Raw genomic sequence first — 26,004 nt, 5'->3', positions numbered from 1 at the left:
CTGAACACTGTAGTGTTTGATAATCTGTCAGGCAGAATAATGTCCATGTGGGTGTTGGCGTTGATTCACCGCTCTCGCAAACAACTTTTTGGTGCAGACCGTATCATAGTTTGGGTCCAATGTTGGAGCTAGCATCTCTGAGACCGCTCTCGCAAACAACTTTTTGGTGCAGACCGTATCATAGTTTGGGTCCAATGTTGGAGCTAGCATCTCTGAGACCAGTAACTTAAGCTCCTTCTATCCACCTGCTAGAACAGCCACAGATTAGATTATCTATGGCACTGGCTCTCAGCATGGGGTCCCGGGACTCACAGGGGTCCTTGGGGGGGTTCCAACTTCCATGGAGTCTGATTGATGACATCGCTAACCATGGAATGGTAATTGCATTTTGGGGAGCCACATTGTTTACAATCCTGTTAAACATACACATTTTCATAAGTGAAACTCTCTCCACCACGCTAGTCTGGGCCACTGGAGGCTAATAAAATGAGAAGGGTGGAGTTGTGTTCTGGAATGGAGTTTAAGGATTAACCTTATGCAGGGATGTACCAGGATGTGCAGGTGTAATCAAAATTACATTGAACAACAAGTGCAACTTTCAAGATTTACTTAGCACTTCTGTCAATGGATATGGATATTTTGTCTAGAAATTGTACTTTGTGGTTGACCTTTGAGACAACTTTTAAAGCCATACTCTTCAGATATTTTAAGTCTAATACTGTAACTTAAAATTGTACTTGTACAAATGGAACCAAATCAATCTAAGTTTAGTCTCTGAGTTAAATAACTGTTGAGGAATGTATATGTGTAGATGTGTATACTTCCTAGAGCAAGGGTCTTCAACAGGGGGTCCGGGACCCCTAGGGGGTCCTCAGAGTTACCATAGGGGGTCCTCCAAATCTTTGTGTGATAAAAACCTTTTTTCTTATTTCTTTATATTAACCGCTTTCATTTCATTCTGAGAACCTTATTCTTTGCCAAAAATAGACGAACGTGGTGTGAGCTTGTAGATCGGCTATTTTCAACGCGTTGTGAGCTTGTAGATCGGCTATTTTTGGCAAAGAGCTTTGGTGTAGAGGGGAAAAAGAGCCAACTAATTACAGAGTGAAAGGTCAAGTTTATTAAGTATTGACAGTTCAAGTGGTTAAATATCTGAAAACACAAATGAATCCAAAATACACTGATGATTGTGCTGTCAAACAATTAAACTATATGGAATCTATATGAAAAGGTTGTGGGGTCCCTGCTTCATCTCTCTCTCAACTAAGGGGTCCTTGGCTTGAAAACGTTGAAGACCCCTGTCCTAGAGATAAAAGTATGAAATGGGGATCTGAGGCCTAATGCGTATCAAACTGGAAATAAACGGTTATCGGTTAACCCATTCAGCGGGTACACTATGTTGTGTATCATTATTTTATGTTTTAACCATTGAAAAATAGCAGATATACAAGCTCACAGCGCGGCACCGAGTGCCGCGCTGCGAGCTTGTAGATCTGCTATTTTTGAAAAAAAACGTGAAAATCTGAATTTTTACCCGATTCTATAAGTGTCTTTTGAATCCTTCTAAGATGTTTTGAAAACCCTATGTTTCTATGTCAGCAATCTGGCCAGCCATCGTCAAAGAAAAGGTCCTTTTCACTTAACTGGAGCTCAGTTAGTCTGTTCTTGAGAGACTACTATGTCAGTGGTTCTCAAACCTTTTCATGTGAAGGACCCCCAAAATGATATGTATTTGGCCACGGACCCCCATCTCAAAATATTTTGTTCCAGGGACCACCCAGGAGCAAAATTTGAGTTACAAACGGTCGCTTTGAAAATACATATATTCAAAGATTTTCACACATTTTCACGACTTTTTCAAAAATAGCAGATCTACAAGCTCGCAGCGCGGCACTCGGTGCCGCGCTGTAAGCTTGTATATCTGCTATTTTTCACCGGTTAAAGCATTCAATAATTCTAGGCCTAAATGGGTTAAGAATCAGTAATCTGACCAGCAGTGCACTCATTCCAGTGTATCAGACTGATATCTAGCATGTCTGTGTTTTGGTTGTAATTGTCCCCCACAGGAAGCCCTTCAGCCAAACAGTCTCATGGCACTCGCTCTCCGGCCCCCAAGATTCACACAGGCAGCTTCCTCTCTTCGGGAGTGAAGGTGAGTTCCTACAGTCTTGTCGTATCATGTCAAAACCGCTGCATTCCCTTCTACAGGGTTCCCACGGTCATGAAATTCCTGGAAATATCTTGAAATTAGAAAAATATTTTTCCAGTACTGGAAAAGTTTTGGAATTGATCAAAGGTCCTGGGAAGTCATGGGAAAATATTTAGCTATGCATAGTTTTTCTAGAACATGTATAACATTACACAAAACATGTAACATAAGTCGTTTTTCGCCGAAAGGACTGCGTGATTGCAGCCTAATGTATGCAACTAGAAGTTCTATAGGCTCGCACCCTTCGAGTGCTCGCAGCTGTTGCTTGATGCAAACACACACGGCCGTTAGAACTGTCTATACAGGTCCATTTGGTTTCATTCAATGCTTTATTTTATCCATAATTAGCCCAATTCACGGCCCGCCCACCTACTTCCGTTTTTCAGTTTCCCCCGGGTGCTGACTTCAATTTAGAAGGGGAAACTATAATAGAAATAGCTGGACAAATCGTTATTTCTAACAGTAAAGTAAATTATAATGCTTTGTGCCGTTTACTATCTTGTGTTCTTGATCATGCTAGCCGTATTTTATACTTTACTATTCGGAAATTGCATTAAATTTGCGATTTCTGTGCTAACTCTATAGGCTTATACACTCTAAAAACAAAAACTAGGCTCTACTCAATTTTATTGGTGAAACATTTTTACACTCAAAAATATTGAGTAAATATTACTGTTATGAAATCAGGTAGATGATACTCAATTAATTTGAGTAAAAGTAACCAAAACTTTTACGTACTTATTAACAACTAAAATTGAGTACAATGACCTAAAGAAATTGAGTAGATATAATTAAATTATTCAGTCAATGCCACAAAAGACTACAAGTAAATACATTGAAATATTAAGTAGATCTAATTGAATATTAGAGTATGATTTAACAAAACAAATATGTCACATTTACTTTATTCATTTACTTTTATTGATTTAATTCATATAGTACCATTTACCCCTTTCATTTACTTTACCTTTTACTCCAGGAGTACATGATGTCAAATGAATACACATGAAATAATTATGCAGATAATTATGTTTTTAATCAACTAATTGTGACCAGTGTAACACCACATCAAGTATGAACATTCAACATACTTTAGTATATGTAAATGACATGCAACAATGCCTGCAAAAACAATATGTTTAAAGATAATGATCAGGAAAGGGGTATCCCTGACACTTTTAAAATTATGTTTACTAAAGAGCAGTGTGTGTTCACAATACTGTATATAAGTACCTCTAATTGAACTGTGCATACTGTAAGTAAGCAGTCTGTCAAACATTATGCACCATAAGAACAATGAGCCCATCAAATGAACAGTAAGTCATAACCACAAAATACATTAAAGACAGTCAGAGGCCATTTGGCATGAAAGAAAATCACAACTTGGAATATGAAATAATAAATAAGCATTTACAGTAGCTCAACATTTAAACATATTGACTATGCACACGTGTAATGTCTATATGCTAAACTGACCTGTTTGCATTATGACTCGAATGCACCAGAAACAAAACACTTTACATTAACTAATTACTATCAGCAACAAATACCATTGCAAAAATGCTGTTTTGACAATAAATCCACTTTCAGTAGGTTATACCCACTTTCTGAGAGCATCTTGCTGAACAGTAGTCGGCAAGCAGACATTTTTTCAGTCTCTGAACTTTGGCTGAAAGGTGTCCAGGATCCAACTCAACTAGTACTTTTTGGAACATCTCAAGACCATATCTGAGGTTCTTGGGGTATCTCAGATTAAAGGCATAGAACAGTCCCAACAGATAGCAGCAGACCCCCAAGATTGTTGAGGGCAGTGATGCCCTTAATCACAATACCTACATCAGTAGGTTCATTCATTGAGTTCTCTTGGTTCTGCAGCAGGTAGATCTTCATCTTCATCATCACCTCCTCTGTCAACTTCTCTTCTACTCTGACAGGTGCACCAGCAGCTTCCTTCCTGCACACATTGTGAAGATAATTGTTTAGAGCTCACTTTCAGGCTAAATGTTACAAGACACACAGACACACATTGAGCAATCCTAGCTGTCTCCACACATGCAGCCCTGGGCATAATCTTTAATCAGTTGGACCAGACATGCAACGGATGCAACAGCCATTCAGCCAATGTCACAACCTCATTCTCTGGACATCACTATGCTGTTCCTTTGCATGTGATGGTCTCATCCACGATGACATTAAAACGTCAAAACATTTATTTTACTAACTTGAAAGTCCTTGATCTTGACACTATCTTCTTCCAGATGGTCGATGAGACATCGGATGATGACCTCTCGTGTTCGTTGATTGGGGATTCCTCTCTGCCTTAGTAGCTATTAAGACATACATTTAGAAATGAATAATCAGGAGAGAGAGAGTTGCAGGGGATAAAGATGAGTTTAGCATAAATTAATATAGTAATTATTGTCATTAGCCAGGTGAAATATAATTAAAGCAGTTAGAGTAAATGAAAGTTTCATACCTGAAGTACAATACTCATTTGTGCCCAAACTGCCCTTCTTGGACTGGAACATGGACAGTAGTTTGGGGGTATAGAAGTCCAACATTGCCATACATTTTGGCTCAAGATTCAGTGTGGTGATCATCCTGAACTTTGCACTAACCTGGAAGACAGAGATGAGGGGAAGAGAGTAAAAAAGAAGACATGTAGATAATAATGTAGGCCTATACCTGTGCATTTTATCTTCATTGTACACACCATTGTATGCAGCTGTGCATAGCTTGTAATAAATGCAAAAAGTCACAATGACTAGAGGGCTTGCACATTCCTCTCACTGTAACCTTAACTAGCTGCAAACCTTTGTAAATAACATAAGTTATACCCAATACATTTGTGTAGCCTATATGCACAAAGATACAGTAAATCTACTTACCAATATTTGCAAACACTCTCCAGGTTTCTTGTTGAAGAAGATGTGTGCTGCTGCTGTTTGTTGACAGAATGTTCCAGTAGAATTTTCCCATGAACCCTTTTTTTCCCATGAACCCTTGTGTACAATTTTGAATCTTAGTCATAATCTACTCAATTGTTTAAGTTGTTGTGAGAGATGAAAGATTATTAAGTTGGAATGAATAATAATTAAGGGTCTTTTTAAATTGATCCATATAAGTACTCCATACTCAAATATTATGAAGGAAAATTACCAAAACAAATTGAGTATAATTCATGAATACAATCAGTTGGTCAAATACTAATTTATTCTCATGAAATTAACTCAAATAATATATGTACATCTAACTCAAAAAGAACAGTTGGATTTTTACTCATTTTGTTTGGTGTGACCTACTCAAACAATCACATACATGATATTCAGTGATTTTATTGAGTAAATATAACTTTTTCTAATAGTGCTATTTACTCGGTCACAGAATCCTTTCTTAGAGTGTAGTAGGATTTTCCCCTTCAAAACGGGACTTCAGCACCCGGGGGATGCTGAGTGGGCGGGTCGTGAATAGGGCTAATACCATTCTATGCTTTATTTTTGCTACACTAACGGTCTTTGGGCATTACTCAAAGGAGTAAGAGACCCATTATTGTGCTGAATGACTATTATAGGCCTGGAAATTGGTTTAAATATTCTGGAAAGGTTTTGGAAAAGTTTTGGAAATACATTGGTAAAAATGTGTGGGAACCCTGCTTCTACACTTTCAAAAAAGATCTAAAAAAAAAGAAGAGGTAAAAAAACATCCGTCTGCTGATCTGTTTCCAGCGCCTCTCGTGTGAAAATCGCTCCTGCAGGATCTATCCTGCTAACGAGGTTGTGCGGTATTAATAGAGCGCCACAGTGCTATCTTCAGCAGATGTGAGCGCCTTGGCGAGCCACTTAAATGGGACATAACGCTGAGATGGGGGGGGGGGGGGGGGTTCATTGCACAGAGAAACGCATGGTTGTGTATCATCTTACAACAGACAAATCCCTGCTGGGTGGATAAGAAATCCACCCACTTCCCATCACCACCTCATCCACAGATGTAACAAACAGAAACATAATAATAATTCATCATATGAGATAGATTTTTTCTGATGATGTCGGGATGTCACTGTTAAACTGGGTCAAGCTCTGAGGATTGTCTCAGCTGCACAAAAGTAAATATTATCGAGCAACGTACCCGCAGAAAAGTATTTTTAAAGAAATCTTACTTTGCATTCCATGTAATATAAAATATATATATATATAACTTTATTCACTTGAAGTCTTAGTTGTTTTTGTTTTTAAAGGTTGCAAATTATGAACTAGCGGTATTAATTATTAAAAACCAAATAGTTGTGTAAAAGTTGATGCAAATCTAAGTGAAAAAAAAAGGTTGAGGCAGTAGTTCTGGTGCTCTTATGGCTCGTTGCAGGTCATTATCAAGCAGGAGGCATTAGTTTTGGTGCTTGTTGCAGGCAGTGTTGTTTTTCACAGAAATTTTTTATTTAGTTTTAGTCAGTCTTTTGAATAAAATGTAACTTAGTTTTAGTCATAGTCTTTTGAATAAAATGTAACTTTGTTTTAGTCATTATTTAGTCACCTGAAAAGTATTAGTTTTAGTCTAATTTTAGTCGACTAAATATCATAAGATTTTAGGCGACTAAATCTACTAGTTGATTTAGTCGACTAAAATGTATTTTGGCCGGCCTTGATGGCATCGCAATGACCGATTTTACACTTGGTTGTGTGCTGAAAATAGCAGATCTACAAGCTCACAACGTGTCGCGATGCATTGTGAGCTTGTAGATCTGCTATTTTCAGCAAACAACACCTGAGAGCACCCAAACATAAAATGACTCTTCTCCAAAATAAAAACTAGACTAAAATAAAAACTAGACTAAAACGTTATGGAGGGACTAGCCCTCCCTAACGTTTTAGTCTAGTTTTTATTTTGGTGACGAAATTGTCAATATATTTAGTCTTAGTTTTAGTCATCACAGCTTAGTTTTTGTTTAGTTTTTATTTGGTTTTCGTCAGTGAAAAAAACACAGTCGACAAACATCTTTCGTCATAGTTTTAGTCGACAAAATCAACACTGGTTGCAGGTCATTATCAAGCAGGAGCCGGGGGAAGTACCTACTCAGCAGCAGCAGCAGATGGTTGCCACGGTAACCGCCCAGCAGCAACCAGTCGCCACGGCAACGCAGCAGTTTGTCGCAGTGAAGGGGGGTCACGTGATCTCCATGTCGCCCCAGAAACAGACGGGAGGAGGGGCCACCGGGGCCACATCCAGCAAGGTTACACACATACTGTGTACACACACACACACACACACACACACACACACACACAGTACACACACACACACACACACACACACACACACACACACACACACACACACACACACGCACATTTGTATTATATAATATATTCTTTGTATGTATACTGTACGGTACTTCAACTTCAGCATCAACATTTTAGAATGTCGATTTTAAGAATAACATTTAAAACACAGTTTTGCCATTTTAACCATAACCGAAAATAGCCTAGATTGAATTGGACTGATTTATCGATTGATTGAATACTTTTAATAAATACTATTAGACAGAAATGAAAACAGGTCAGGTTCAGTAAGACATTTAGCCTAAAAGGATAACTCAAAAAAGTCCAAGGGACCTTAAACCGAAACCTCTAAATGTCGAACCCCAACCTAATTGTAAGCCCTTAAACTCCCCAAATCTGTGTATTTATCAAATTCTACTATACTTGTGGCTAGGGGTGGGCGATACGGTGATAATTATCGTTGAGACGATACAATGTCTCCACGATATGCCTTTTCAGAGATATCGTATATATCGTGATACAATTGAGGGAGCCTTGTTAAAAAATCCTGTTTAATTGTTAATACAGAGATTCATTGCAGAATTCAATTTAAACCTGCATTTTGGTCTAAATCAGTAGTTCTCAAACTTTAAAATGTCAAGGTCTCCACTTAACTCTGACAGTATACAAAATTCGGTTTCATTTGTATACTGTCAGAGTTACACACTTGTAAAGTTCAATTTAGACCTCCCAAAAGGAGTTTGTCAAGTAACTCCACAAATAACCATCAAAACCAACGTGAAAAAGAATCGTGATAGAATCGTGTATCAGTGATACAGCTTTGGAAAATATTGTGATATTGTATTTTTCCATATCGCCCACCCCTACTTGTGGCCCTCACAAACACAGTAATACAAGAACACACACACACACACACACACACACACACACACACACACACACACACACACACACATGCCCACACACAGCATTTCCTGAACACTGGGTTGTTTTTGGTTGGTCCATGCTTGCAGATGCTGGGCATCCCTGTTGGTTCGACGCTCCAGTCAGCAGTCAAGCAGGTAGCGATCAGCAGTGGTCAGATTCTAGTGGCCAAGAGTGGTCCCTCTGGCTCCAAGGTGATGGGGGGCAAGCAGGTCGTGGCCCAGGGTGTCGCTAAGGCCATCGTCAGCGGAGCCAGCGGCATCGTGGGTCAGCAGGTCGTCGCCAAGGCATCTGGCGGTTCGGGAAGCGGGAAGAGTGGAGGTTTGTGAGGTTCCGCACACACGAAATGCATATCATCGTTGTCGGGTGAAAACCTTGTATGTCCAAAACCGTTCGTTTTGCATTTATCATTTTAAAAATGATTTAAACTAGTGAAAACAGCCGATCTACAAGCACACAACGCCTCGCACACACAAAAGTTTTCACTACTTTTGTGTGACAGCCTAGTATGATGAAGCAGGGCTTTACTTTGCGATAGAATGTACACATTTGAAACTTGGAGATACGAGGTTTCCACGCAACAACAACGATATCTATCTGTATATCTGTCTGTCTGTCTGTGTCTGTCTTTCCTTTGTTATACCTTGAGAATAGGGATGGGACAATAATTATAATAATATAATTATTACACTTATAATTAATAATAATTTGTTTTTGTATTTATCGTAACATTGTCCTCCATCATACACTAATATGAATTTGCTTTTGTTGAGCTGCAAATTCAGTACCACTTAAACCCTCAATACTTAGTGTGTATCTTATTTCACGTATTTAGTGCGTATCTTATTTCACTACACAAAAAACCACTGCACCAAGGGAAACAATACAAATTGTTTGGGCTCTATTTTGTCTTTACATTTTCTGCCTTCATTTTATTGGATAGTATTGTACTGTAAAAATATTTTAAGCTCTTTGTAAGGGTCGATTTGAGAAGTCCTTTAGAATAAAACATTTATCGTGTGCATCTAAATGTGCTGTATTATTCCTAGCCCTTCTGTCATATACTCTACAGAGAAAGAGGATGAAACGTTGATATCTCTATTTTTCGCTTTTTCCACGTCTGAAGTGATGGCAACTCTCCAGCTGCCTGCCAACAACCTGGCCAACTTGGCCAACCTGCCTCCAGGCACCAAGCTCTACTTAACCACCAACAGCAAGAATCCCTCAGGCAAAGGCAAGCTTCTGCTGATCCCACAGGGAGCCATCCTCCGAGCTTCCAGCTCAGCAGGTACAGCTGGTCCTTCATCTTGTCTTTTACTCTTTTGCTGTTTGAACGCATTCCATGGCAGAAGAACAGGAATACTTCAAATTGGCTCCTTACTGTATGTTTGAATAATATTATTAGCTGATTTTGGGGTTTGGCTTGCAAAGTGCATAAGCCAAACCCCAAAGTCAATCCAACAGTTCTAGGCAACACAGAAGGGGGGGGGGGGGCTTTTATCTTATTTCCACATAACAACTCAAATGTATAATCACATACTTGGTGCCAACCCAGAGTTTCCTGAGTTTGTAATAGGCCTTGCCAAGCCCAAGTTTCCCAGAGTTGGCCCTACTCTCCCTACTTCCTACTTCGGGTTTCGGCATGATCGCAATCGCGAAATGCATGTTTGACTCCCAGAACAGCCCATGGCAGCCATGTTTGTTTACTTTTGAAGAAAACACTATAGCTTATATCTTTTGAATGCCTGAACGGGTTTCCAAGCGGAATTTTTTGTTTGAAAGCTGTGAATGGCGTGCACATGTGTGGTGCATCATCCGTGCTTTATCTGTGCATGACCCGTGCACATCGTGCACATTAAAAGGTAAGATTTGAAAGATTCTGGCAATGCAAGACATTGAAGATTTTAATGCTTAGCATCAAACGTGTTAATGACATAGTTCAATTTTGAAAGTGGGTGGTTCTCCCCTTTAAAGTCACCATTGGGATATTAAGGTTTTGGAAGCACTCATCTTTCCATTGCACATTAGTGGTATTTGTGCTGTTTGCAAACAATATATTACTGGGAACAGTAAGGTTTTTTTTAACCTCTATGGTGGGTTTGAACACTGCCCAGTGCCCCTGGATGGTGAGTCAGCCAAACTGTCATCTGTTTGTTGGACAACACAACTGAAGTACTGTGTAGGGCTTCAATCTTTCATTCCGCTGATGACGCCATATTGAGTTGCACTGGGTTATCAGAGGCCTTTTGTAAGGCACTCAGAGGTTGAGGGAGATAACAGAAAACTGATATTCCTTCCGGGTTAACACTTTCACTTTCACACAGTTACAATTGTATATATCTGTGGTACGTTTTGTAAAACGTGATCTTCTATAGCTTCAATTTAGTGTATATTCAACCGTATTCCATAAACACAACAGCACATTGATTCAAAACAGTTTAGTTTCCATCTGGAAATCACAAAACCCAGTATTTACACCTCTTTACAGCTATAGTGGTAGAGCTTCCGGTTTCACCACAGACCGTACTTTTTACTTTGTCTTATTGCAGTAGATGCAACAGACACTGTAGAAGACAAATAGATACTGTAGACACAAGAAGTTAAGCCATAAGTGTCACAGGCTTCTTTATGTGGTTGAAGGCTGCTGATGTTGTGTGTGTGTCTGTGTGTGTGTACGTCTGATTTAGGTCAGCAGTCCCAGAACAACAGCTCGTCTGCAGGCTCTGGTGGCTCTCACACCTCCTCCACCTCCTCCAGCAGTTTACCTTCCAATCTCTCCTACACGTCTTATATTCTCAAACAGACCCCACAGGTTGGTAGACTCACACACACACACACACACACACACACACACACACACACACACACACACACACACACACACACACACACACACACACACACGCACACACACACACACACACAGCATTTTCGATTCCTGCTTTTCTTCGCTCCCTGTCGCTTTTATTTTCCTTCCCTAGCTTTGATCTCATTCTTGAAAGTCTTCTGTCACAGCACCCTGTGCGGAGTGGCATAAACCCACTCTCTGCATGCCCAAAGAAGGCTTAGGCACTTAGGTTTGTACTTTACCCCGCTAATGCCTATGACAATGTGATAGCGGAGAAATTAATGTTCCACAAGGATGAAGGATTTGAAGAGACAGCTCAGCTGTTACATTGACATGTGTTGAGTTGAAGTAGCATGTGCACTGGCTGGTTGACCACCCATTCAATGAGATTGAATGGAAGGAGAACAAGTACTTAATACACATATTTGTTACTCTATACATTTCTGCCACCACAACAACACTTTATATAATCCCTCAAAACCTTTTGTTACAACCATATCCCCTCGTAGGGGCATGAAAGGGCATGTACATTTATCTGTGGCTGTCAATGGATCAGGTTGTTTTTCATTCCCTAAAGTTAGGTTCTATTCTGGTGCAGCCGTGGAGCCCGGTGTAACTTTAATTACATACATTCATTACTGTCGCATTGATCTCCCACTCAGCTGCGTCGTGGAACAATGCTGTCTGTGCATTTTAAAGCCAACGGTACGCAATGAAGTCCCTTATCCAGAGAGGTCTTGAGGTGCATTCGCACCAGACGTGATAAAGAATAATCTTGATGTATGAATCCCTCATCTCTTCAACCCCTCTCTTCAACTGATATTCTGTGAATTTGATCGCACATACAGTATGTGTAGACCAGTTTATTTATTGAGCATGGTAAAACGAGCAAGCACAATGAGTGAGAACACAGAACACACAGCAATAACAAACGACTTCTCCAAGTGGGTCATGTTACTGTATTGGATGTCACTATGTTCTCTTTGGCAGAAATCTCTGAATGTTTTTTCACCTTGCACTATTCACACGTACTGTAACACTATTCATATTGCTTCGAGGGTAGACATGAAATGTTGTCTTTGCATTGACTAATGTGTCATTAGGACTGCAACTAACAATATTTTTTGTGATTGTTTTGATTAACCAATAATCAAAGTTTTATTTATTTTATCGCTGCCAGGCTAGACCAGCCGGGAGGCAGAGATAATGTTTTTGCAACTGTTCGTCTGTGTCTGTGTCATTCTGTGAGCAGCTAATCTCAGGCACTTCTGGACCAATCTGGACCCAAATCTTTTAAATATATAATTGACTAAATTGATTAGTCTGATTAACCACTTGTTGCTACCGCAGGTCGCAGTTAACTATGAAAACCGGCACATCTTGTCCACGTATCCGGCTATCCGCATTTTTCTGTAGGTCACGCCTGACACTGTGGTTCCCCTGGGTTTGTCGCTCTGACATCATGCTCTGGCTTCACTGTGATGGCACACTAACAGAATCCCTTTTATGCCCATATATGGAGTTCCATGATGTCATCAATATTAATCCCATATCTAACAGGACTTCATAGGGAAATGGAGGCCACATCGGCCACATACCACACTAACAGAATCCATATAGAGCATCGCAGTTTAAGCCCCATCCCGTCCTCACTCCGGTGTCGGAAGAGTTTTCTCCATGCATTTATTTCATCCATAGACATTTCATAAAGTATTTATTTAAACGTCTTTTAAGCCTCTGACAAAGCCACCCCGGCTTGTGAGGAATCATGACAATAAACACAATTTTTTGCATGCAACGATTAATTGGAAAGCTGAAAAAAGGTCAGGGTACAACACTGTGTACATATTTTTTGTCAAAACTGCAGAAACTACACTCCCAGAAAGCATTGCGAATGACATTTATTTCCTGAAATATATCCCATAAATAGGGATGGGTACCGGGACAGAACCGATAAGGAGTAAGGACATGACGGTTCCTGGGTACCCAAAAATAATATTTACTTTCGGTACTGCTTATCGGTTCCTAGACGCACCAGTAAAAAAAAAAGACCTGCTATCCGTTCAAAAAAGGATTCATTACATTACATTATATTCATCTTCAGCCACCAGTACAGCTCAGCCCTGCACAGCCACAGAGAGACGTGAGATCGAGATTGGAGAGGAAACGTTTATGACAGCGTGGCATTCATCTGAAACTGTACAGCAACAGTGCTTGTGTTGCGGACGCTCGTGTGTCTCTCTGAATGGGTTAGGGTGCGACTGTCACTGCTCGCTCGAGTCGCTCGCTCGCTCGCCAAGCTGTGTTCATTTGTCAAATCTAAGCTGGAAAATCTAATACTTCCGGTGGCCGATCTCTTCAGAATAAGATATGTTGCGCTAGCAGCAATAAGACTTCCAGACGGTGGTGTATTTCTTAATGCAATAATACTTCCAGACGGTGTCGACTTCTTAACTCTCCTACTTCCAGATTATTTATTTATTTATTGGGTCTGGTGCCATCAAAAAGCGGCTTACCTTTGCGACGTTATAGTAGATAGACAGACAGACATTTATTTTTTTATTTTTTATTTTTTTGGTTGTGCAATAGTGCACTTTGGTCTGCCAGGCAGCAGAGGGCGGCGTCATGCGAGAATGAATGTGAATTTGCCTGTTATGTGTTGAAGAAGAAGAAGACCAGTCACTGGCCACAGAGCCTTACAGCCAGAGGAAATCAACAAGGAAGTGAATTGTTCTCCGTTGATCTAACGCATAATGGATTTTTTACACCATCACCGCGGAAAATGTGTTTACAGTAGGCGGCCGCGCGACCCCTCATCAGCTTACAGTCATCAGACGAACGAACCGAACGAGCGCCGTATTGGCGGAGAGGTCTTGCGAAATCGGGCGAACGTGAACGTTCAAAGCGTGGGAAGAGTTAATCTCTTCAGAATAAGAGTATCGCTGAAGACATTGAAATATGTTTTCATTTGCATAATTCATTAAAACTGTAAATTAAACATTAAAATTAAATTAAAATTTTGTGTTTTAAATGATTCATTAAAACTGTAAATTATACATTAAAATTACATTTAAAAAATCTGTTTTGTGTAAAAACCAAACCATTTTGGAACCGAAATAGGAACCGTTTGGAACCGGAACCGGAACCGGAATCGTAAAAATCCAAACGATACCCATCCCTACCCATAAATCACGCTCAGTTTAGTTATCCAGGCCAGCATATGGCCTGACATGTAGTGATTTTCATCTCTGTGGACGATCTTATCGTCATCTTCTGCTGAATTACAATAATCGTCCGGGCAGACAGGGGGCAGTAGTTATTTCCGAGGTAACCGCAAGATACATGAAAGAAGAAGAAGCTCCACCAATCACAGACGTCGATTTCACCGGATGTACATTTTTAGCAGTATGGGTAATGCAGTTCTTCTCCGTGCGATCTGTATTAAAACATGTTATACTAAAACTAGAGTGATTGCATACATACTTTGGGTTTCGACAGGAGCATATAGAACCATTTTACAACCACAAGCTTACTGGTAAGTGTTCATTGAATTGTTACGATTGTATGGCTGATAATGAAATCCCCTATGGGGTAAATGAATGGGCAGTTTACTTCCGACACCTCACTGCGATGCTCTATATGGCTAAGACAGCCCATATCTCTCACAGCATATCTCCATGTATATATGGATCTCCATATATGGGTACCAGGGTATTATTATTATTATGGGTAACTGGTCCGATATACATCACTGGCCAGATGGCAAAGAATTGGCGCGGCCTCGCATGTCGCCCTGAGGCATCTTACTAGTTTTAAACTAAATATAGAAAATTGCAGACAAACGAGCTGGACCGCGTCACGATGCAACCGTAGCTTGATTGGTTTTCTATGGTAGCATTGGTGTGTTGTTGATGTGGTTTTTCGTATAGAGCCCCACAGCTGTGTTCTATCTCCACCAGGGCACATTCTTGGTGGGGCAGCCAGCGCAGGGCTCTGGGAAACATGGGAGTTCCAGCTCAGCAGGTGGTCTGGCGGCCTCGTCTCCAGCCAACGTCTCACAGCAGGCCATCCGTGTGACCGCAGGACAGAAGGCTGCCATCTTGGCTCAGGTCAGTATAGGGTGTGCCAAATGTAGTTCTAAGAGCGGCCATTTCTTGGGTAAACACAACCTTACACAGGTGTTATGATTAGACTATAGCATTAGTTCTATGCAATCAAACATTGAAACACCTGTGTTTTTACCCAAGAAATGGCCGCTAAGGACTACAAATGACGTAGGCGTTGGCACACACTATAGGGGTGGGCGATATGTTGATAATTATCGTTGAGACGATGCAATGTCTCCACGATATGCCTTTTCAGAGGTATCGTATATATCATGATGCAATTGAGGGAGCCTTGTAAGAAATCCTGTTTAATCGTTAATACAGAGATTCATTGCAGAATTTAATTTAAACCTGCATTTTGGTCTAAATCAGTAGTTCTCAAACTTTAAAATGTCAAGGTATCCACTTAACTCTGACAGTATACAAATGAAACCAAATGGACCCGTAAGGGTCCATTTGGTTTCATTTGTATACTGTCAGAGTTACATACTTGTAAAGTTCAAATTAGACCTCCCAAAAGGAACCCAGAGAGTCTAGTTTTTGTCAAGTAACTTGAAAAATAACCATAAAAACCAATGTGAAAAAGAATCGTGATAAAATCGTGTATCGTGATACAGCCTGGGAAAATATCGTGATCTTGTATTTTTCCATATCGCCCACCCCTAGGTCAGTACAAACCTTTGACCTTATACGCTTGTCTTGTTTTAGCAGAAGCCACTGTAATTGCCATGTGGAAATCACAAATATTCACATGTGGTACATACTGTACTTCCCAGCACATAAATGAGTTGTTTTTATTCCCCCCACAAGTCAGTGAGCTGGCCATGAAGGAGCTTTGTGTGTTGGTATTAATGAGGGGGTCAATTGATTGTGCTTTGATCAACAGATTAGAGCTAATGATTACACCTTTGGCAGAGTTTTGAGCAAGAATTTAATTCCTCTCGTTGCCAAGAGAACTCCCTCATTTCACTTCACTTCACTTTGCCAGTGTATTTTATCATCACCCCCCCGCCCGCCACCCCTAAATATTCTAGCACCTAGACAAGATTACACTTTTAAAATATTCAGCTGGAGAGAACATTTTTGTTAGGGCAGATTTATTTTGAGCTGAGAACAGTATGGACAGAATTGAAGACTGCTACTCTCTAGGGCAGGGGTCTTCAACATTTTCAGGCCAAGGACCCCTTAGCTGAGAGAGAGATGAAGCAGGGACCCCCTCTACATATTGTATAAATGTGTGATGGAGATTTTCATCGATTTCACAGATGGATTCATAGACTTGTTTGACAGCACTGTCATCAGTCTATGTTGGATTCGTGTTTTTAGTAAATTTGACCTTTCACTCTGTACTCGGTCTGCTCTTTTTTACCTCTACACCAAACCTATTTATCGAAAATAGCCGATCTACAAGCTGCGAGGTGTTGAGAGCTTGTAGATCTGCTATTTTTGGCTAAAGTTCCCCTCAGAATAGGGATGTGAGGGTTCAAGTTGTTAACTGATTTAGTGCCATTCCCGAGATATCTCGCGAAATGTACTCGAGTATCTCGAGTGCCATTCCCGAGATATCTCGCGAAAAGTAATATATTACTGTAACGGCGGTTATCCTACCGGGTACAATGGCGGAAGGTTCCGAGCCGATCTCCGTCGCTGATTTATCATCATCACGGATCCACGAGCACAAAATAGTAATCCCATAACATTGAGGCAGACGGGGGATCTCATCTTTAATGTCCATTATCTCAAAACAACACTTTAGAAGCGAAGATGGCAATAGATGCTCGCTTATAAAACACATGTTGAAAAGCATCGATCCGATCCGCCATGACACCACGTAAACAATGATCGATTCCGGTGAAGGACGCGATGACGTCAGACCGGAAGTGTTTACGCTGTGGACTTCTGGCCTTCAAAATAAGACAACGGGAGTGAATGCAGCCTGAGGGAGGCATCGTGGACATTTTAATCTGTTAATTTCAGGGGCTCTTAATGAGTTAATTTAAAAGAATGTTCCTATCACAAAGATTTGGTGGCCCCCCTGTAGTAAAGCTGGTTGCACACTGCACTGCGGTGGAGGCCAGGGAGAGAGAGAGGAAAGAGAGAGAGAGAGCGAGGGACTCAGTGCGACATCTGCGAAAATCGGAAAAAATCAACCCTGGTCCGAAAATAAAATACAAAACGGGCGGCATTGTGCAAACGTGATTGACATAACGTGAAGTTGATTTTTTATTTTATTCACACGCTCCGAAATGTACTCGAAAGACGCAGCAGTGTGCAAAGACCTTAACTCTGAGGACCCCCTAGGGGTCCCGGACCCGCTGTTGAAGACCCCTGCTCTATGGCAGTCCCAACTTGTGGGCTGGGACCCTGTGGTGGGCCAAGAGGTTATTGATTGCAAGCAGACCCCCGAATAATACACTAACACTAACATTTAAAAGTAGGCTATATATTACATTAATATTCAAAAACACTATGTAGAAAAAAAGAAAAGAAAAAAATATTTTTGTTGTGATGCCGATAAGTAACTAGGAACTTAAAGTATACTATGTTGGTTCCACTGATCAAACCCGGAACGCAATCGATTGATTGATCATAACAAATAAATATGGTCTGAAAATGCACGCCTCCCACGCATCTGGCCACTTGACACCGCTGCCGTCGCGTTAAGTGGTCAGATGGGTGGGCCGCGAACGCTTTCAAGAGTTTCAAGTGGGCAGAAAGGGTCTTAACCCATTTAGGCCTAGAATTATTGAATGCTTTAACCAGTGAAAAATAGCAGATATACAAGCTCACAGCACGGCACCGAGTGCCGCGCTGCGAGCTTGTAGATCTGCTATTTTTGAAAAAGTCATGAAAATTTGTGCAAATCTTTGAATATATGTATTTTCAAAGCGAACGTTTGTAACTCAAATTTTGCTTCTGGGTGGTCCCTGGAACTAAATATTTTGAGATGGGGGTCCATGGCCAAATAAATATCATTTTGGGGGTCCTTCACATGAAAAAGTTTGAGAACCACTGACATAGTAGTCTCTCAAGAACAGACTAACTGAGCTCCAGTTAAGTGAAAAGGACCTTTTCTTTGACGATGGCTGGCCAGATTACTGACAGAAACATGGGGTTTTTCCAAAAAAAACCTTAGAAGGATTCAAAAGACACTTATAGAATAGGGTCAAAAGATTTTTCAAAAATAGCAGATCTACAAGCTCGGTATATCTGCTATTTTTCAATAGTAAAATTATGATACACAATAATGCGTACCCGTTCTAAATGGGTCTTAATGTTTTCCATCTATTGCACAAGCACAGTGTTAAGACGGCTCCAGGGGACAGCCAGTGTCTTCCTCAATACCTCTGTGTGCTGCTGGGCTATGGAGGCTGATGCTTCTCCTCTGTGCCGTCTCAGCTTATGTAACACCACAATGGCCATTTTCATTGCTCGCCACACTTCCACCCCTGGGACATGGTGGTGCTTGTAAAGTGGATGAAAGCACGTCCATATATATAGCTGTGGTTCACAATGAAAGTGCATGTGATATCCCATTGGTTGTAGAGACGGACCCTTTTCACAGGCGTGTCATGGCAGGGCAGCGACAGCTGCAGCTGAGTAAATTAATAATGTGTGTTTGATTTAGCTATGCCAAAGAGTCAAGCATTGACATTACTAGCTAATCGCATGCTCGCTTAATGGCACACCTAAATCAGACATGGCCACTATTCACTTAATTAGCATCAATCTGTATGAATAAGGCATCAGTTATATGAATAGTTTTGATGTGAAATATAAAATAACACTTGTGGTTAATCGATTGTTGATATAGTGTATAAAAAATGTAAAAATTGTATTTTTAAATATGAAAAAGAAAAGCGCTTCTCGATTATGCGATAACGGTAATCGAAAAAGTAATTTCAACTCGGTAGTCGTAGCGCCGTTTCAGATGGAGAATTCAAGAAGGTGTTGCGTGTGATTGACAGGTGGTGGGCGGGTCCCAGGGCTCTCAGGTGAAGCTGTCGGACGGCTCTGTGAAGACGGTCGGGGGGGCGGGGCACCTGTCCAAGCCGGGGACCACCACGCTGAGGATGACGGGCGGAGTCATCACGGCCGCAAGCTCCACCCCCGGCTCTGTCAGCACTGCTGCCGCGGCAAACAGCGCCCAACAGGCCAGTGTTCTAGTCTCTCCCGTTTTGATGCTTGAATGATTGTAGTGATCAATTTACCTGTCATTCTTCTTCTTTTTTGGAGCTGTGTGGAACACAAGCTCCCCTATACGTGGCCGTGTGTGTAGGTATGTGGGTATGTGGGTATGTGGGTGGGTGGGTGGGTCTGTGGGTCTGTATGTAGCCTGTATGTAGTAACCCTGGGTGACCAGAGAGGTGCTGTTGAGTCTAGCCTGCCCTGAGCATCAACTGCAATACACACACACACACACACACACACACACACACACACACACACACACACACACACACACAGCTCCACTTCGAACAGAGGTTCGATTTTTTTTTTTATGAGTTGCCTAGAATTATTGAATGCTTTAACCAGTGAAAAATAGCAGATATACAAGCTCACAGCGCGACACCGAGTGCTGCGCTGCGAGCTTGTAGATCTGCTATTTTTGAAAAAGTCGTGAAAATGTGTGCAAATCTTTGAATATATGTATTTTCAAAGCGAACGTTTGTAACTAAAATGTTGCTTCTGGGGGGTCCCTGGAACTAAATATTTTGAGATGGGGGTCCGTGGCCAAATAAATATAATTTTGGGGGTCCTTCACATGAAAAGGTTTGAGAACCACTGACATAGTAGTCTCTCAAGAACAGACTAACTGAGCTCCAGTTAAGTGAAAAGGACCTGTTCTTTGACGATGGCTGGCCAGATTGCTGACATAGAAACATAGGGTTTTTCAAAAAAATCTTAGAAGGATTCAAAAGACACTTATAGAATCGGGTCAAAATTCCAATTTTCACGATTTTTCAAAAACAGCAGATCTACAAGCTCACAGCGCGGCACTCGGTGCCGCGCTGTGAGCTTGTATATTTGCTGTTTTTCAATAGTTAAAGCATAAAATAATGTGTTTCCATAGAGGGTATGCACGTGACATCATCATACCCGTAGGTTATGCGGGAACGCCTACTTAGTGGCAAAAAACTGGCCTTGACAGCCCATACATCCAAACAGAAAAGTCCTAACTGATTGCATTAAACGACATTAAACTCACTTTGCCACTCGATTTGCCATTCACTTCATGCATGCGCATACCCTCTATTAGCCCACTTTTCTTGAAGTGGGGGCATTTTTTTTTTGTAATAATATGAGTGGGCACGCTGGATGTGTAATTATTATAGGTAAAATGCAGGGAAGATGAAGTGTGAATATGGTAATGTGTGCGTGTGTGTGTGTGTGTGTGTGTGTGTGTGTGTGTGTGTGTGTGTGTGTGTGCGCGCGCGTGTGTAGCTATAAGTAGTCTATCATCAGTGTTGGCCTGCGCTGTGGAGATTAAAGCCTTACTGCAAGGCAAGGCCTCATTAACTGGAGAGATGCACACAGAACAGCCTTTACACTGGAGTGTCTTGACACACACACACACACACACACACACACACACACACACACACACACAGATATGTTGATAAAAGCACAGTGTAGCGCTTTCACCACATTGGAATGCAACACTAAGGCCTTTCCAGTACACCATGTTTGGAACGCTGCGCGCTGAGTACTGTTAATTGGATTGTCAGGGCCTCACCAGAGGGAAATTGACTCCCTTTTTGTGTCAGCGAGAATTCCATCAACCCAGTGACCTGATGGGGACAGGTCTCCATGGGAACCCAGAACCTTAATGTGAACGGAGCCAAGGGAACAGGGCGGTTTGAGGCCAATACTTTACCCACCATGTGACATTATTGTTCATAGGCTCGCTCAGGTGTACTTGCAACTTAGGCATACACACTCTGTCTGTTTTCTGTCAAGTGGCTGTGTTTGTTTTTTGTTTTCATTTCGGTGTAATGATTTTTCATTATACAGCACCTTTTTTAACTCATGTTTTGACAGGCACTTTATTAAGTAAATGCACCTTACCGTATGTACTGTATTCATCCCATCCAGGGGTCTGATGGAGCCAAGCCGGCTTCCCAGCAGCACCATCCCGTCCTGGTAGCGGCCAACCAGGCGGCGGTCATCAACGCTGCCAAGAACGCCAGCGCCGCCGCTGCGGCCGCCGCCGGCAACAGCCTATCGAAGGCCGGCCTGGTCAAGGGCACCGGCAGCTCCGGTGCCGCGGCGAAGAGCGGCGCTACGGGGCCAACCGGAGCCGTGGTGACGGTGGCCAAGAACATCGCCAACCTGCCGGTCATCAGCATGTCCAAAGGGGTGGGGGCGGGCACCGTGGTGGGGGGTGGGCCCAAAGGCGCCGGCAGCACGTCACTGGTCACGGCATCCTCGCTGGTCAGCGGGATGGCGGCAGGAGGAGGAGGAGGCAAGAACGCTATGCTGTCAGGTAGGTTGAAGGCTAACACAGCAGAGTTACTGTAGACGTGAACCAGCCAGCAGTAGTGTGCCACACACCGCACCAATGCAACTCCTTGCAGCAAAACAGTTTTAGGGCTATGTCACACCAATGCAACTCCTTGCAACTGTCATTGGAGATAATTGTTGCAAGTAGTTGCATGCAAAGGTTTTGTTGTAAGGAGTTGCAAGTGCAACTAGTTGCATTGGTGGGGACTGGCCTTAACACATCCCCTGCCATTTAACAATACCTTCGTACTCTCATATGCCCCTGTCTCCATAGACTTCCATGTAATTCATAGTGCACGGATCATGCACACCCATGCCTAGATAATGCACCACGTGTGTCCACATTGCTCACAGCTTTCAAACTAAAAAATCCGAATGGAAATCCGTTCAGGCATTCATGAGTTAGCAGCCATTATGTTTTCCTAAAATGTAAACAAAGATGGCTGCCATGTTTGAAAGATGGGGTTGCTATGGGGGTTAAACATGCAATTTCGCGATTGCTATCATGCCTACTTAATTTTTTGGGGTCAAACATTTTTTTTGAAGATTTTTCTTTTTTTTTCTTTTTTTTTCAAAAACGGGAAATTCTCGGGACTATCGTGCCTGGCAGGGAAAGACATTGAAATAATCTCGGGACTATTGGGCCTGGCATGCAATGAGTTAAGGTGCTTTGCACTGATGCAATGTGAGTGTTACGGACCATGTCCACTGAAGGTGTTTTTTGAGCGACGGAGCACTTTGGAGTGGACATCATGTCCAGAGAGTTGCATGCAATAAGCTCCAATTATGACTGGCTTGATTGCCATGTGCTGTGTACCTTTCAAGTTCCCAATAGCATCAACTCTACTTATTTTGGTGAATACATGGCCTGGGCTCAGCTCCACCCTCAGGCCAAAATGTCAACGGTGCAAACAAGATATCTAAAAAAATAAAATTGCTGAATTATGATAAAAGGTGTAACATCAAGATATCTTGGGGGTGTTAGAATCTAAGCAACGTATAGGGGTCAATAGTGGGTGTTTAAACTCTAAGGTCCTTGCAGACAGTTTTTTCTTATTTTTTTGATAATGCAGGTGCACATGTGCAAGAGTGTGTGTTGTGAAGTGTGTGTTGGTTTTAAAAATGTTACCGTCAGTTTTTCTGTGCGAAAAATCGGACACCGTGCACAAGGCTTCAGGCTATATTAACACAATCCACCCCATATCCAGAAAGAACGCTGATCAGAAAGCTTTTTCTGCAGAAAAGGAACAAAGAGGGGGTTGGGTGAGGGGGTGAGGGGGGGGGGGGGGGGGGCAGTTGCGCGAGTTGGCATGACTGAAACAGACTTCAATAATACTTTGTGGAACTTACCAAATATTGAAAACCAAGTTTTACACTAGTAGGTGTCTGTAATAAGCATTCCTTTAAGAAAATAAAACTCCACGGTCCCTGTGATCTATATTTGGAGGTAAATATGTTTTACTTATGGTTTTGTTAGGCAGAAGAGGAGGAGGGGGAATGGACGCTGGTGGTAGTGCAGCGTTTGTGCCTCCATGGCTGAGGCTGATAGCTGGGCATAGAGCAGGGGTTCTCAAAGTGGGTGACGGGGCACCCCAGGGGTTTTCAAAGTGGGTGACGGGGCACCCTGGGGTGCCGTGACGGCAGTCCAGGGGTGCCTCCGAATAATTCGATGATATTTGGAATTCGTCAATATCACTTCACTATGTGGAGACCTGATTTGCCCTGTACTTGATGAGTTATTTTTCTATCTACAGCCAAATCTTCACCAAAAATAGCCGATCTACAAGCTCACACACACACTTGTAGATCAGCTATGTTTGGTGAACCTTCCCCCCCAGAATAGGCATACTGGGTTTCAAGTGGTTAAACATCAAGTATAAAGTTATTTTCAGTCACTTCTGATGGAAACGGATATTGCTCTGTGACCTAGCCCGGGGGTTTTCAAAGTGGGTGACGGGGCACCCTGGGGTGTCGCGTCGGCAGTCCAGGGGTGCCGCGAGATCATTTGATAATATTTTGAATTTTTTTGGACACTTGAAAAAATATTTAGTATCATTTTAAACTTGAAGTACAACGTTGTTTTCAGTCAGTTCTAACCAAAATGGCTGTTATCTCAACGTTTTCCTCGCAACATAATCACTAAAATATCATCACTGATTCATCTCCAAGTTTCAAATGTGTACGTCTTTTGGTAAAGCAAAGCCCTGCTTCATCATACAAGACTGTCGCACAAAACTAGTGAAAACAGCCGATCCACAAACACACAACGCCTCGCATTAGTACATTTTATAGATGATGAATACAAAACGAACGGTTTTGGACATTCAAGGTTTCCACCCGACAACGACGATATGCTATAAATATAAGGTGCTGGGAGTGAAAATTATAATGTAGGGGTGCCTCGGATTTAAAAAAATATTTATGGGGTGCCCTGAGACAAAAAAGTTTGGGAACCCCTGACCTAGCCTACCGTATCTCAGGTGGAAAGATGTGCATATTTACGTTGCTTATGTATTAAGATTCTAAAAATTAACAGTGTAGCCTAATTCAGGGGGTGCCGTGGATGAAAAGGTTATTTACAGGGGGTGCCCCGAGTCAAAACACCTGGCATAGAGACTGTCCATCAGCTCCATTCCTAGATTGATTTCAGGGTGTTTTGTGCTCTTTTGTTCAGGCATGCTAAAGCTTCAATCTGGAGGCTCCTCCAGCTCCCAACAGACCGTCCTGACCATTCCTGCCAACCAGCTCAAACAGCTGGGGGTCGGCACCGCTGCTGGGGCCATGCAAACCATACTCATGCCTGTCGGTAAAGGTAAGGGCCAGCCGATTGGGGCGATCGTTTGATTTAGTTTGTCTATTTTTTTATTGAACCGGGACCATGTACAATTTAAGGAGAACTTAACCAGGGTTAGCTTCGAGATCATTTTCTCTCCAGGGAAAGTCACTTCAGTCTAAAATACAACACGAGGACATCCACCATGTCCCCACCACCATGCAGACTAGAGTCTGATTCCTCTGCGGTGCCTCCGGCTTAAGCCTGATTTATACTCTGTGAGTTCGTAGATGGGCTGTTTCCCACGCGTGACGCGGTCCTATGATGGAACATAAAGCAAGCATTAGGAGACACCTCTGTCTTGACTCTGTCTCAGACATGAGGTCTTAAGCCCGTATCATAGTCGGGTCCGCGGTGGAAGGCTATCCACCGCTGTGTAGTCTTTTCGAGTCTTTTTGAGTCATGAAACTACAACGTTACATCATTCCTCGCGGTGGAGAGCTTTCAGATATAATTGCAATGTTTCTGAAAAAGAAAGATTGTCTTCTGTTGTATTGTAATATCCATCTATTTGAATTTTACTCAAATTTGTAAATGATCTGCAAATGTATTTGGTCATGGTCTTGATTGGGATTCTCATTCTCAGCCTTTGATCTTGACTCTGTCTTGCCCCTCCTTTTGTTTCGGTCTCGACTCAGTCTGAATGAATCGGTTTTAACACCCTCTTTGTTGAGGAAGTCAAAACGGCTGTTCACAAAGATCTGGTTAATTGAACTCAAAATTAATTTACAGAGTAATTGTCGAGTGTTCAAGGACATAGCCGACGACGGAGAGGATGATTAGTTTTGCTACACTGCTGGTAGGATAATGCCATTTGGAAGGGCAACGGCACTGTTAGGCCAAGGAACCGTTTTTTAAATGCATGACTTCACTCCCCTCCCACCCAAAACTCATTTGGAGCTCTGTATCCTCTTGAGAATAAGTGGTTCAAGTTCCTAGCCGTGTGGCCATGTTAATATTAATATTATACTCCACATATTCTCAAGAGTCAAGTCACGCATCAACTTTTGTCTTGGTTTCTCGGGTGAACACTGCCCTCATCACATCACCCCTGAGTACACTCCACTATCCTCCATTATCCCATTCAGAACGGGTACACATTTTGTGTATCATTATTTTATGATTTAACTATTGAAAAATAGCAGATATACAAGCTCACAGCATGGCACCGAGTGCCGCGCTGCAAGCTTGTAGATCTGCTATTTTTTTTAAATCGTGAAAATTTGAATTTTGATCCGATTCTTTAAGTGTCTTTTGAATCCTTCTAAGATTCTTTGAAAAACCTATGTTTCTATGTCAGCAATCTG

General features: G+C 41.9%; 1 protein-coding gene across 5 annotated transcripts in view; it reads left to right on the top strand.

Moving 5' to 3' along the window:
* Positions 1–26,004, top strand: part of yeats2 (YEATS domain containing 2) — a 69,278-nt gene that overhangs the window by 26,447 nt on the left and 16,827 nt on the right. For 4 of the 5 annotated variants that reach the window (XM_080726861.1, XM_080726862.1, XM_080726864.1 and 1 more), the window contains exons 13-21: positions 2,067–2,152; positions 7,242–7,433; positions 8,496–8,727; positions 9,533–9,694; positions 11,094–11,218; positions 15,214–15,363; positions 19,329–19,514; positions 21,457–21,847; positions 24,539–24,676. In XM_080726861.1, coding sequence (XP_080582987.1) covers positions 2,067–2,152; positions 7,242–7,433; positions 8,496–8,727; positions 9,533–9,694; positions 11,094–11,218; positions 15,214–15,363; positions 19,329–19,514; positions 21,457–21,847; positions 24,539–24,676 — 1,662 coding nt within the window. The remainder of the gene's footprint in view (positions 1–2,066; positions 2,153–7,241; positions 7,434–8,495; positions 8,728–9,532; positions 9,695–11,093; positions 11,219–15,213; positions 15,364–19,328; positions 19,515–21,456; positions 21,848–24,538; positions 24,677–26,004) is intronic. The other variant, XM_080726863.1, reaches the window with a different exon arrangement.

This window comes from Nannobrachium achirus (genome assembly GCF_963921795.1).
Source record: "Nannobrachium achirus genome assembly, chromosome: 5".
NCBI classification, from domain to species: Eukaryota; Metazoa; Chordata; class Actinopteri; order Myctophiformes; family Myctophidae; genus Nannobrachium; species Nannobrachium achirus.
The sequence above is the reverse complement of the archived record's forward strand: the minus strand, read 5'-3'. Positions and strand labels throughout refer to the sequence as shown.